Source organism: Vulpes vulpes, chromosome 1, assembly GCF_048418805.1.
Source record: "Vulpes vulpes isolate BD-2025 chromosome 1, VulVul3, whole genome shotgun sequence".
In the NCBI taxonomy this organism is placed as follows: Eukaryota; Metazoa; Chordata; class Mammalia; order Carnivora; family Canidae; genus Vulpes; species Vulpes vulpes.
In genome coordinates, this window is record NC_132780.1 from 30,487,346 (window position 1) to 30,501,227 (window position 13,882).

General features: G+C 41.5%; 1 protein-coding gene across 6 annotated transcripts in view; it reads left to right on the top strand.

The window, feature by feature from the left end:
- Positions 1 to 13,882, top strand: part of GLIS3 (GLIS family zinc finger 3) — a 598,942-nt gene that overhangs the window by 562,663 nt on the left and 22,397 nt on the right. For all 6 annotated transcript variants that reach the window (XM_072761706.1, XM_072761710.1, XM_026001604.2 and 3 more), the window contains one exon: positions 6,894 to 7,072. In XM_072761706.1, the coding sequence (XP_072617807.1) occupies positions 6,894 to 7,072 (179 nt within the window). The remainder of the gene's footprint in view (positions 1 to 6,893; positions 7,073 to 13,882) is intronic.

Genomic DNA, 13,882 nt, shown 5'->3' on the forward strand with positions numbered 1-13,882 from the left:
CATCAAATGTCTAAGACCACTCTGGATAAATTCTCTTCTGGTTGGTGAATTTTATTTTATTTTATTTTTTTTTTTGTAAAGAGAATCTGGCAGAATCAGACGTTTCTTCCCTTTCTCCCCATCACGTCGGATTCTGAAATAGACAAACAACAGAGTCACAGCCAATTCTTCAGTCAAGATATTCCAAAAAATCCTAGCTCTTGGTTAAATGTGTCCTGCATAATTCATTTCCCTGACATATCCTGAGTGTCCTCTTCCCCTCCCTTTGCATTTTCACAGCGAGGGAGAGATTGTGGTGCCCTCCGCCCCATTTCGGTCTATATCAGAAAAAAAATGCACTCCTCTGCCTTGGGCATTGATGGCTTTGTTTTCTGGACTTGGGACCAACCCCCACCAACCAAGTGCAAGAAGTGTCCTCCAGAACATGCTATCCTGTTTCCCACAAATGCTCTCATCAAAATCTACATGTGAGCCTTCTGTAAAAATCCTTGGTGATCATTTCACCTACAGCCAGTTCACAGCCCTCATTCTGTCATGGTCTGTGGAGGCTCAGGCAATCATGTTTGAGTCTTGGTCTTACCCAATGTGATAAATTATTTGCAGTTAATATTGACCTAGCCTCTCGTGAGGAGAATAAAACACTAAGCCCTTGCAGGAGATGGATTCAGCTCTTTGAGTAGTTTGGAACAGAATCCTCGGACGGACCTACAGCTCTTGGCGGGCTTTAGTCCTGCCCAGATGGACAGTGTTGCAATTACCCACACTTCCCAGCGGCTGTTTCTTCATTACTGAAAGCTGGTCTTGATTGTCTCAGAAGCAGAATTCAATTTGCAGTTCCCCCAGTAACGTGCTGTGATTCATTCGGGGACAAATCTGGATTGAACTGAATCCAAGTGTCTCTTTTGTGAGACAGAAGGGAAGTATAAGTAGATACTATAGTCACCCAGATGAGTCAGCCAGGAATTCATGAAGTGATTCATAAATCGTTATAAAGACCACTAAAGTCTACTAAAATGGAGTGCTGTCTGGCTATACAAAGTGGGGTATTATCATTGGGGGGTTTTTTTTAGATGTTAAATCAGATGTGAAATCCTTAAAACTGTGCTTTTCTTTTTAGGTTTTGAAAAGGATTCCTTTTTTCCTCCTCTGTAGTTGGCCAACGGCTAAAGCCACTTTTTATTGATTAGTTTTCACAGATGAATTTAAAAACCACCACAATTCATTGGGGGATAAAAAAATGCCTTCCCAAATCCACCATGGACCAGTTTGTATCCATTATTTCTACTCCCTAGCAGCAAATCAATAATATTTTTCATGTGAATACAATGAAACAAGCTGTTCTGATGCATTCTTCCTTCTTTGGGAGGTCTGCAACCCCTGTGGAAGAGAGAGGGGGAGAAAAGACCGGTCCAAAGCACATATCAACTGACATTTAATCTACTTGATCATGGAAGCCCCTCTTTTCAAAGTATTAACCCCCAAAGCTATGCTTAAGCACACAGCCCCAAGTTGCTTGCTAGAACTGTTTGCAAATGCAGCACAAATGAAGAAAAGTAAGACACATTTATGACATGCTTAACCTACAAAATGGTCTATTAGCAAATACTGTTTGAAGAAATACAGTTGTTAATTGACATAGAAATACCTTGGACTTACAGACAGGAGACAGAGCATTATTTGAAAGGAGTTAGCCAGCTGGAAAGACTAAAGGTATAAGCCTGCTTAGGCACAAAGAACTCTAGTGCAGAAGTGAACAAGTTCACCAAAGCAAACTGGGAAGCTGATTGCTAGGTCTCCTCAAGGCAGTGGATCATTCACACCCTTCCCCTGCCAGCTGGCAATAGGGTTCCAAATCTCAGATGCTCACAGGAGTCCTCCACCACCCTCCCTCATCCTCCCCTCCACCTTGCCTGGAGCCTCCACTAGAGAGCATCTTACCTTCCTGGGATAAAGTGGCATTGGAGAACTAGCTGTGTGACTGGGCACATCATTTCATGCCTCTGGGCCTGCCTCATCTCATCCAAATAAGGCTACCCCATTACCTTTCAGCTAGAACATAATAATGATTGTATGAATTTGTGAACTCAGGATACTCTGGGGGGAAGACCAGTGCTGAGAAATGATTCTTACACAAGGCCATGACTATGTGCTCTTAGAATTGGAAAATTAGCCAGAGGAGTAAATTCCTTGCTTTCTCTGAGCCTTAGTTTCCATATCTGAATGGCCAAGAGAGAAAAGAGTCCTAAGATGTTTTATTTTAAGAACTCTATAGAAATTCAAATGCAGTGCTGGAGTTACAATCTTACAGAGCTCTCAAGCACTGTATACATGTTAATGTCAGGGATACCTTAGGTATACGTTCCATTCAGGGCGATTACTCTATAGACATGTGCTGATCATCTGGAAGATGTCAGACTTTGTCTAAAGTACTTGGAAATCTCTGACTTCCCAATTTAAAATTGTTCATAATCCACCCCCACCCCTTACCTCCCATTATTGATTTTTCTCCGTAGTACTCATTTCCTCAGTACAACATATAGTTTGCTTATTTCACTTTGTTCATTGCCTGCCTCTTCTCCCCAGAATGTAAGTTCCAGAGAAGCAGGGATGTATGTCATGTGTTGCTCTGTCCCTAGTGATGGGAACAGGGCCACACACTGGGTCAGTGCTCAATAAATATCTCTTGAATGAATAAATGAATATGTTATCTCAGATTTTATGATCCCCAGTAGGCATTGAGATTATCTTTATTTTATACTTGAAATTGAGGCTGGGAAATGTCAAGAAATTTATTCGGGATTATCTAGCTAGTAGGGACAGAGCCGGAATCCAAGCCCAGTGGGTGTTCAGTGATATCCATCTCCTCTTGCCATTTGTAATTTTACTGCATTATGAACCTCACCAGTTCTGTATGTCTCAATCGGGATCTACTGTCCTGTGAAATAATCTAAGACTGTTTCTGAGTACTACATTAACAGGAAACATGACCTCCTTGCTTATGGCCTACCTCCTGCAAGGTTGGAAAGCTCAGTGTGAGCTGAAGGTGGAAGTGGGGCCACAGAAGAGGAGTGAAACTGACTAAATCCCCCTAAATAATCAGACATTTTCTAAGGTCTATATATATAGATATATATTTACAGAAGCCTTTTTAAGTTGTGTGGGTTTTTTTCAGAAGATATTTTTTTTATGAGTCCTTTAAAACCTGTTTCCTCCCTGTTTTGTCTTTATTTTGTTTTTTTGTTCTGTTTTTTGGGTTTTTTGGCAGGAGGTTGGAGGAGAGGTACAAACCATTCAACCGTGGCTCATGCTGAGGTTATAAACTCCTCCACTAAAGGAGTACAAATGGTTGACTGACTCAGTTCTCTGGTTAGCTTTTGTGTGAAGTGTTTCTGGTAAGCAGTGATTTCTTTCTTTCTTTCTCTCTCTCTTTCTTTCTTTCTTTCTTTCTTTCTTTCTTTCTAATTTCTAGCCCATTGTGTGCATATTTATATTAACAACCTTCTATTGTTTCAAAGAAGAGACTGGTAAGCTACATTGAATGAAATCTGTGAAATGTCAACTGCAGATAAGCAGCTGGGGGACAGAGTTGGACCTAGGAAGACTTCAGACATTCTGTCTTCTGACTCCTGGACACTGCCGTAACTCAGAATGAATTAGAGTGACGTCACCTTGCCTTGACGTCATGGGTGATGAGCTATTCTGTGGGAGAAAAATTGTAAATCACTGCAACTTAGACTCCACATCACAATTGTTTATTTTAGCATCAAATGTTTTTAATTTACCCTCTTTGGATTAAAAAAAAAACCTCTCTGTTTTAGGCAGAATATTCAGACTCTATTCATTTTGGTATGTGTATGTGTATGCCTGTTAAAAACGAGGTTGGAAAATCAGTGAGGATACTAAGAAAATAGGATTCAGTAACAGTAAGAACATCATTTGGCTTAATGAGCTTCTGTTTAAGTGTGTATGTTCCTGGTTTTTTGCTTGCTTCTGGAGTACATGGCTTCAAACCACTCAAGTTTCTTGAGTCCTTTTGGCTTTTTTTATAAAATGTTTCTGGCATCTGCCTTGTTACGAGTTGTCAGTGACTGTTTTGGATGATGGCAGGGCCTTTCCTCTAACAGGGAGCCTCCCTCGCTTCTGCACTCCTCTCCTACCCCCTCACCTCTGATTTTAATTTGCTAATTCTATTCTACTATGACCTGGTTAACATGTAACCAGGTTTATAGAAGATAAATTTAAATTAGATTGTGAGAGATTTTTCAATAAAATACTATGTACCATTTGTCAGCAATAACAAAATTAAATCTAAGTGCTGTACTTGAAAATCAGTCACATTTCTACATTCATTTCTTGTGGTGGGCTTTTTTAGCACTGAGTTCTTACTTATTTCCTTATTGCTGGCAATTGTTAGATAACTGTAATCACATCTTGTCACTTTTCATCTTTTCTCTATATGTGTAAAAGTTAAAATTTTTGTATCAGTGCTTTCCTTTCCAAATCAAGGCCTTTTTTAAGTGTACATTTATCTCATCTAGAATATGTATGTTTAAGTTTTTATTAGTACTTTATATGAAGTGACACACTGTATTTTAAAATTACATTAACTTTATACCATATAATCTTACTTATTTGAGTAACATGGAGAAAAATCCAGTCTGAATTAGCAAAAAGCAAAATGTGGAGTCAGTTGAATGGTCAGTAGGTATAGTTTACTCCTCTCCAGATCTCTGAGATAAGCATTACTAATCCCTTGGTGTGATACCACCACCTATTTTTTCCTTTGCTCACCATTACTACATTACATAATATGTCATAGCCAAGAGGGCACAGCCAGCAATTGGAACTTGTGTGAATGAATAGATAACAATGATTTATAATTACCATGTAATTATATGCTCTTTAGATAGATATGTAGATATACAATTTATATGTAGCTATATAATCTGTATCTAGATGGAGAGTCTCTTGTATGGAATTTACATTCTAGATGACTCCTAAATGAAGTCTGTCCTTTAAGTTAGTTGAGAAATCTCCCCTTTATAGCTAGTAATCATGGTTCACTCTATAACCAGATCACCCCAAATTACAAAGAGGTAAGATTTTATATTGCTGATTTTATATTTGCCTCCTTCCCCTCCCCATCTACCTTTTCTATCTTTGTTAATCAAACCCTCTTTTATGAGTCAGACTCACTTGCCTGGGGGTGAGGGATTGTAAAAATAGAATCCATCTCCTCCATCAAGCTGACCACATCAGGATCAGGCTTTTACATACTGTGACTGGCCCCAACTTCACATCTCCGCCCTGTCAGTCCTCAATAGCCAGGAAAAGTGGCAGAAGTACCAGAGAAAAGACCAGAAAACCATCAAGAGTATGCTGGCGTCTTTTATTCCCAGATGAAAAAATATAATCAGGAAGCAAGTCAAGGCTCTTGCTGCTTTGCCCAAACCCAGAATTGAGATGCCATGACATAGATTGTTTCCAATTCAAGTCCTCCCCATTTTCCCTGGGGGTCTCCTGCCCACAGGGCTCTGGGATGGTGTGGTTGTGTGGACTCATAGCCCAAAAGCCTGCAATCCCACAATTCTTCAGCTCCCTTCCATGACCTCAGAGAGAATTGCCAGCCACATTAGGGACATGTTCCCCTAGAAAATAGCCTCCATATGAGGAATCCTGGCATTTGAGTTTTTACTAGATGTTCTCAGGGTAGTGCCAGGGTTCATTTGCGATGTGTTCTCTCAGGCCGTTGAGTACATCTTCCAGGCTAATTCCAATTAAGATGATACACTTGGAAAATATATATTTGCCCGGCCCAGGGTACTCAGTTACTGTTCTCTTGCAGCAAAGTGAAAAGATGCATCCTAATGCAGCCAGTTTGTTTCAGCCTCTTCTGGATACCTCTCTTCTCAACTTCCTGGGCCTTTTAGTGGAGACCAAACAATTCATTGCTGATACAGTTTGCTCCCCGATTATTTTGTCAACTTCATTTCACAGCTCTGACAGGTTCCCTGTGCCAGCACCCTACTGACCTGGCCATCATGTAGACACTGGTAAACTTGAACACCATTCTCATAACAACACCCTAGAAAGTGCTAGAAAGTCATTTTAGACCCAGGGAGTCAGACCCTGCTAATTGCCCTTCACAATCAGAAGACTGGTGGACAGTTATCAATTTTGGTGTCTCAGGTTAGTTGGTCAAGTCACCTTCTATCTGCATGTCCCTCCTCCAAAACTGCCGGTAGCTTTACTGTGATTAGCACACGTGGCTGCAAAAGATATCCCACATTGCGCTGTTCTTGGGCTCTGGGCAGTGTTCTTTGCCAAGCACAGAGCCCATGCAGATAGGTTCTGGATCTCAAACCACAGTTGACCTTTGAGGTTTAGCTTCACTCATTCTTGGCAAAAGAAACTGTATTGTTTAAAGGGAACAGGATGAGAGAGGCTTATGATAAAGACTTGTAACACTTCTTGGACCTCAGATATGTCTCACAGAACAAAATGTTTATGAGCTAAGTGTAAATGAATCAGAAACATAAGGATCACATTTCCCCTAAAATGCAAACGAATTTAAAAATTAGCAGAAAAGGGGGCCTGGCAAAAGATGTGCTTTGCATTTCACCAAACCCAGAGTATTTGAAATGCATTTTAAGAGGCTTGACAAACCCAAACTGTGACTATATTTTCCCTTCCTTGACCTCGCCTCATCCCCTCAGTTTCTCACTTGAGAAGCCAGTGGTTAAAGTGGGAGAAAGTCTTCAGCACTTCCCTTTGAGAGCTTCTTGTCATGCTCTTATCCAGCCAGGGTGCAAATCAGAATTTGGCAATTTGAGTGTGTCTCTGCTCCTACTTCTTCGTGCCCCTCACGCTTCCTTTTGTGATCATTTTCCTAGGTTTGCACCTTCTGTCCCATCTCCTCACCACATCAGCCCCCGGAGGGTTCCAGCTCCTTCTTCAGTAATGCAGAGAACACAGCCTCCCCACACCCAGCAGCCTGCGGGCGGGCCACACCTGAAGTCTTACCAGCCGGAAACAAACTCTTCCTTTCAACCAAACGGAATCCATGTCCACGGTAAGTGGGGAGCCAACAGCCCCCTTGAGTCTCAACAAGTGATACTATGCCGTCGTTACCAGTGCTGGGTTCCTTCGATTCGGGCACACACCAAGCTTTGGCTTTTATGACTTTCCTCTAAAATGTCACACTTCATCAGCATGAAATCTCATAGCATTTTCCTGGTGTTGGCCCTAAGCTGGTATAACTTATGACACCCCAGAGCAGTCAGCCCAAGATGATGATCTGTTTACTGGCCAGTGATTTAACACCTCACAGATAGGCCCTAACAACAGCATCTTGTTTCCTAAACAGTAAATAGTCACTTAAAGCAGAACCACAGGAGTGCTTTGGCCCAGGCATACCCCTTCTTCCACAGATCCCATATCCCCAGAAGCTCCGTCTTTCAAGGCCCAGGTGATATGACACCTCCTTGCTGAAGCCTCCCTTCGTGTTCTAGCTGGATTGCATCTCTCCTGGCTCCAGGTGCATATCACCTGCATTGCTCAGATAGCACTCTTCTCTCTCTACCTTGTTAAGTTACTTCTTAGTGAGGAACATTTGCCTTTCTATTAATGTATAAGCTTCTTTCTGAGGTCAGAATTTTCTGACCCATTGTTCTTTTTCTTGGAGAACTTAGCACAGTTCTCTACATGCTGTGAAGACACACAGATGCTTGGCAAATGCAGAGAGAAAGAACAGGAGGAAAGGAAAAGCAAGAGAAATCATGGTGGTATTCAAAATGTGAAGATTTGGGGTTGAACTTAGAACATACATGGAGAACCAAGTTTGGCTGAATTTCTTTTTTTTATTTACACCAATTTTGCTGACTCAGGCAGTTATCTTTGTGAACATTCATAGAAAGTTGAATTGAGTTGTCAAATCACATAGACTCAGACTATATGTAGTCTTTTACTTGCTGGCAGTGAAGGGGATACTGTCCATTTAAACGAGAGTTTCAGCTCCTGAAAAATAGGACTCTCCTCCATCTGCCTCTTGCTAATTCCTGAGTTTGTTCCACATGAGTTGTTATTTGATGTTACTGAGTGGTGTCCCCAAATCTTAATCAGGATTTCAGCTGAGTGTGAATAAGCATGACTGACTTCCCAAGATGGCAGAATCAGGGAGTGCTGTGGAGTGAGGTGTATGTGAGGACATCCCAGTAGGGGTCTGGACAGCTAGAGAGGAGACCACGCAGACAGAGTAGTGAGCTATGGGGAGGGAAAGACCTTAAGAAGCCCAGGCCACTGGCTTCATCCATCTCCTCTCTTGCTGAGAGCCATCACACAAACCCTCATCCCCTGACAGAACCTGGGCTTCCACCATTGTTTGGGCGTATGGTAATTTTTATCCTTTTCCATCGGGTAACCTTTTTCTTAAGTTTTAGTTGTGTATTTATTCAACCAAGAAATATTTCTTGAGTATCAACTGTGCGCAAAGCAATGCATGTGTGAGAAAGGAGATCTCTGAGGGAGATCTCCTCACCCAGACAAAAAGCTTGTCTAATATAGGGGAGATCCAGGTCCCCTGTGTTGGGAAGCCACCTTTACTGCAGGCAGGAGGTAGACAATGTGGGCTTTTAGGGATACAGAGTAGGGCACTGATCCTACCACACATGACTTTAACCCTTCACATTTTAACATGGTGGAGGTCTGAACATGCATCAGTCAGTGGCATCATATGACTGGCAATGATTTTTCTCTCTAATGCTATAAAAAATAATGGAGCATTTCAGGCAATGGTGTCATAGGTCCAATGAAAGGCCATATAACACACTTAGATTACAACGTGAAACATTTTAAAAATTCAAAAATTAATCTACATGTAGCCAAAAAAATGGAAGGAAATATTCCAAAACATTAACTATTTTGTTTTGTTTTTAATCATAATGGGAAGGATAATGGATAATTTGTTTTCTTCTTTTTCTGCTTTCTGAAGAAATTTTTCAAGAGATTTTGGAATTAGACCAATTCGATTACAAATGCCAATCCACTCAACTGTGTGACTCTGAACAACTTCTGAGGGGTCTCACCTACCTTCTCTCATCAGTGGTTACAAAGAGGCCACAAGAAAAGCACCTGATGCAGAGTAGGAGCTTAATTAATATAATGCTTTTATTTCTTCTCCCTCCCTTTTCTTTATTGGACTCTTTGAGTATAGGAATAATGTCTCTAGCCTTAGGGCACATATAATTCATAATTCTTGGTGCAAAGTAGGCATTTAATAAATATTTACTGAATAAACGATTGACACTCTCTCATTTAACAAATGCAAAATGAAACAAGACAACACAGAAAATGAGATCCACCTTATCATTTTGTACCACATCCTGGCAAAAGACTCTTCTCCCATATTTCTCTTTTTTAGTTGAATAATGAGTACATTGTCAACTTGAAACCATTGAGTTGCTTTTTTATTTTAACTCTTACTTCAATTGTTAAAAATTCCCCTGGCCAATGAGAAACTGCCAACAGCAACCTAAAAATAAATACATATGACAAGGCTTTCTGGAAGAGATCAGGATAGAGTTATGCAAATTGGGAAACATAACTTTCTTTTAGAAGATGGGCAAGGAGCTGCTGTGATGGGCTCACAGAGGGAATGTCCAGGCTTTAGCCACTGGGCCACTGCTAAGAATGAAGGAGTGGGCATCCAGTTGCAGCCTTACTTCATCCTCCAAGCATTTTGTCTGCAAATGTTTTCCTGGAACTTGCTAGGCACGAGGATTGCTCATCAATGGCTCCTTAGGATAAGGAGCAAATTTATCTAATATTTTTCAAATAGGTGATACAGTGCTGGGAGCGCAAAAGGAGGCACAGGGAGATCTTCTAAATGAGTTGCAATTATTGACAGCTTTAGTTGGACTAGTTTGCGGGGTGGTATCATATAGCATCTTGGTACCAGGGAACTTCATCCCCTCATAAAACTAGATTTTTAAAACCCCAAGCACAGTGTCAGCGTGCAGATATGAGAGCCACAATGAGTAAGTGTTCTGTCTTTCAAGAAGTTCATGGCTTTCATAAGTGCCGTTACCCCCATCCTCTGTATTCTCTGCAGTACGTAGAGGTCAGAGAAAAATGTCATCAGTGTATTTTTAGAGATAAGAACTAGAACACAGAAGAAAACAAAATGTCTAGGCATCTCTGCCTTCCTGGCCAAGCACACAGGCATCTTTAACAAGAGGTCCACATTTCCAAGCCACGTTCTCCATCTGTGTGTTTCTGAGTCAAAGGCCCACCAAAATAAATATGTATTTACATCTTTCCATGGGGAAATATACTTGTATGTAGATGCTGTTGCCTTACACAGAGCCATGCAAGTTAGAATTCAAAAGGTTTTGGTCTTACAGATGAGGAAGAAAATGATGTCCCATTTGGCTTTGCTCATGCCATGTTAACTGATACAGAGCTTAGACTTTGTGGGCTGTGTGTGTACGTGTGTGTGTGTGTGTGTGTGTGTGTGTATTTATTTGCTATCAAACTATGCTTGACAGACAATGTTATGTTTCAGGTGTACAACATAGTGGTTTGACAAGTCTGCGCTTCCCCACAATCAGTATAGTCACCATCTGTCACCATACATTATTGCAGTATTAATGAGTGTTTCATAAAAGGCACATTAATTGAAAAGATTAATAGTACTGCTTGTTCGATTCCCTCACCCAGCAAATGACCCAGGACTAGAGCTCAGCTTTGTTGATTCTGCATCGACTTCATCCATTTATGTCACCTTCATTAGTAAGGTAGATGAGGTGTCATTCCTTTTAATGTTTGAATGTTGATAGCATTTACAGGTCTCTGTTTGGGTGGCATCTCCAAGGCAACTTTTAAGTACATTTTAGTCTTTTATTTTAGATGTAAACATAGGAACAACTCTTTCCAATCATGTAAGCTTGTTCTGCAGTCTTTTCTTTCTCTTTAGGACTATTCTCTTGCCCGGGCAAGCTTCAGAATCTTGCCTGGATTAGTTGCCTGAGAGTTGATATTTGTACATTTTGTTATGGTACTAATGGATAATTTCTTTTTAAATGCCCTATTCATTCTGGGCTCTTAGAATGCCATGGGAATTCCTAAAACAGCATTTTCACAACCTTCCTGCTTCTGGACCCATCAAGGAGAGGCCAAGTTCAATTCAGCAAGTGTTTATTGGTCCCTGTGCCAGGCAAACATGAATGCCATTTAATCAATGGGGTGACACATGCAGTAATAATAATAATAATAATAATAATAATAATAATAATAATATCAAGGCACCTGATTTATTCAGAAGAAGGTGTCGTAGAAGTGTTTCTAGAGATGACTCTTGAATCGGGTTTTGAAGATAAATAGAGGAGGCTGGGAACCAGCAAGCCCAGCTCATAGAAGGATTTGGGGCTCTTATGAGTATAATGCCACCGAGTGGAGAAGGCAGCCTGATATTTTAGGAAAGTAAGCCACGGCATGTGTAGGGAACAGAATTGGAGAAGTGGGAATGTAGCACCCTAACTGCTGGGATTATATTGCACCGCACCAGTACAGCACCCAAACAACATGACTGAATAGTCTGATTCACTCAGATGCCACTGGTAAGTTAGAGGAATGGTGTCAGAAGAATGCAGAATTGTGTGCATTCACCGGCAGTCTTTTCTAGGCAAGGGGAGCTGGAATAGAAAAAGAAGGAAATTAAACAAGCTTTCAGCCCTGCTGCTGCACAGGCAAGAGCTCCTCTAGCCCCTATAATACAGTCGGAAATGAGCCAGCCCCTAAGGTCGCCTTCCCCAGAGAGGCAAGCACCTGGCCTCGCATGGCCCTAGGCTGCTGGCAGATCAGTCTTTCCCATACGCTGGTTCTAGCACCTGTTGTCTCATTCCTGCAAGCCAACATTTCCAGTCAATACTTTTGAGCATTTCTGAACCACCAAGGAGCCTCTAGCTGCATTGAACTGGCTGCCCAGTTTCCCTCTTGATTATGTTGTTCCTGCTATAGTTAGAAGGTTGCATAGATCTTGAGTGGTCTGTCCCAATCCCAAATTTCCCCAAAGAGCCTGTTATCTGCAGTCCACATTGTACAGAGCACAAGATGTTTCCAGATTTGTTTCTCATGTTAGAACAGCACTCCCAAAGTGTATGGCTTTGCTCTTCCTCTATGACAAGACACCTGGTAGTAGACAGTGCTGGGGGGGAACAGCCCATGGAGCCCACGGTGCGCCAGCCACTGCCAGCTTCCCACTTTGCCATATGTAACAAGTGGCTTCCATCCTCCTGTTGATAATATAGATGCTGACATTCTCCATATCCCATCCCAGTTTCGGTCATGGAGGAGGGAGGAGAATGAAGTACAGGCAGACCCCAAACTTTGACACATGGCTACCCTCACTTGCGAGGGAGTCTGGGAAGGAGGATATTTCAGTGCATTGCTGGGCTTAACAAAATTGCGATGCTGTCAATAACATTTATTGGAGAGGCACACGCCACAGGGCCTGCCAAACAGTCCCCAAACTAGTTTTCTGATCTGCAAAATGGAACTCTCAGATCCTTCACACTGATTACCTCTCAGAAATCAGTGATAGAGGCTTTCTGATAGAGGCTTTCTGGAGGGTTCTGCCCTTGTTCTGCACCTCTCCTGCAGCCTCTTAGGTTGCTATGCTTTTCACCGCTTGCTCTTATCATTACCTTCGGGAGAAGCCAGTTACTAACATAGATTTCCATCATACATGATCCAGTCATTAGATTTCATTAGAACACCATGGAGCTGCATCCCAGCCTGGGCAGTCTGATAGCAAGACAGTGGCAGTGCAGAGGGGGAACCTTTTCTCATGATTTAGAGCTGTCTTGCCCCAGTCCCTGTAGAAGCTGGCCCCTGTCAGCTGTCAGCTCGAAGACAGTGGTGGCATTTTCTCACCTCAATAAGGTATGGTAAGCTTGACAGCCCAGTTCACATTGACCGTCTCAGGAAACAAAAGGTTTTCAGCCACCAGCCAGCCTCCAGGAACAAAATACTTTGTAAAGGGCTTGTCCTACCAAACAGCCAAACTATCTTTCAAGCCTAAGGAATCTCAGAGCATTGATATTTAAATGGATGAGGTGGCCCTTACAAGTTTAACTTCTTCCTCTGAGTTCCTGTTTATTTACAGTGATTGTGTAATGGTACTTTCCAGAAGAGTCCTATGGGTTACAGCCATGACTGATGTCATTTGTGGGGGGTTATGTTAAATGTTTAAAGGTTATTTTTTTTAAAGGCAAATTGTAGAGACAATAAACACACCCCGTCCCACAGGAAATGTAGTCACATCTGCATACGTGAAGTTGTGAAATGAAGTAGTTAAGTCTAGAAATTGTATTGCTTAGGATTTAAGCATGTGTCACAAATTCCCCTTGAGATCTCAGGAAGACAAATAAGATTGATTATAAATCAGAGCATAATCGTCTTCACTGAGAAAGTTGTGACATACGAGGAGAATGAGCCAGTGAGCGCACTTCACGTTCTTCCAATGTTCACAGCAGCAGTCCCAATCAGGACTAAGTTTTGGTATCAGCCATGATGTTATTAATGCTTATATAGTACTAGGGATTGATGATTAGATCCAGAGAAATTCTTAATTACTCTTATACACTTAATTACTACAAAATTACCCCACGAGCAGTTTTATATAACTAGTACTTGATGAATTCTGACAGTGTGCTAATTCTATTAAACAAAAGTTAAATTTAGGTGTGTATAGGGGGTGTAGTTGGCATCTCAGCATGTTGGGCTTTGTGGGAGGGGTGTAAAATGGTCATCTTCATCAGAAGAGCTGTTTAAATGATTCGTTATGGAAACGACTGAACTGTGAATAATCTACGTATGTAATTAA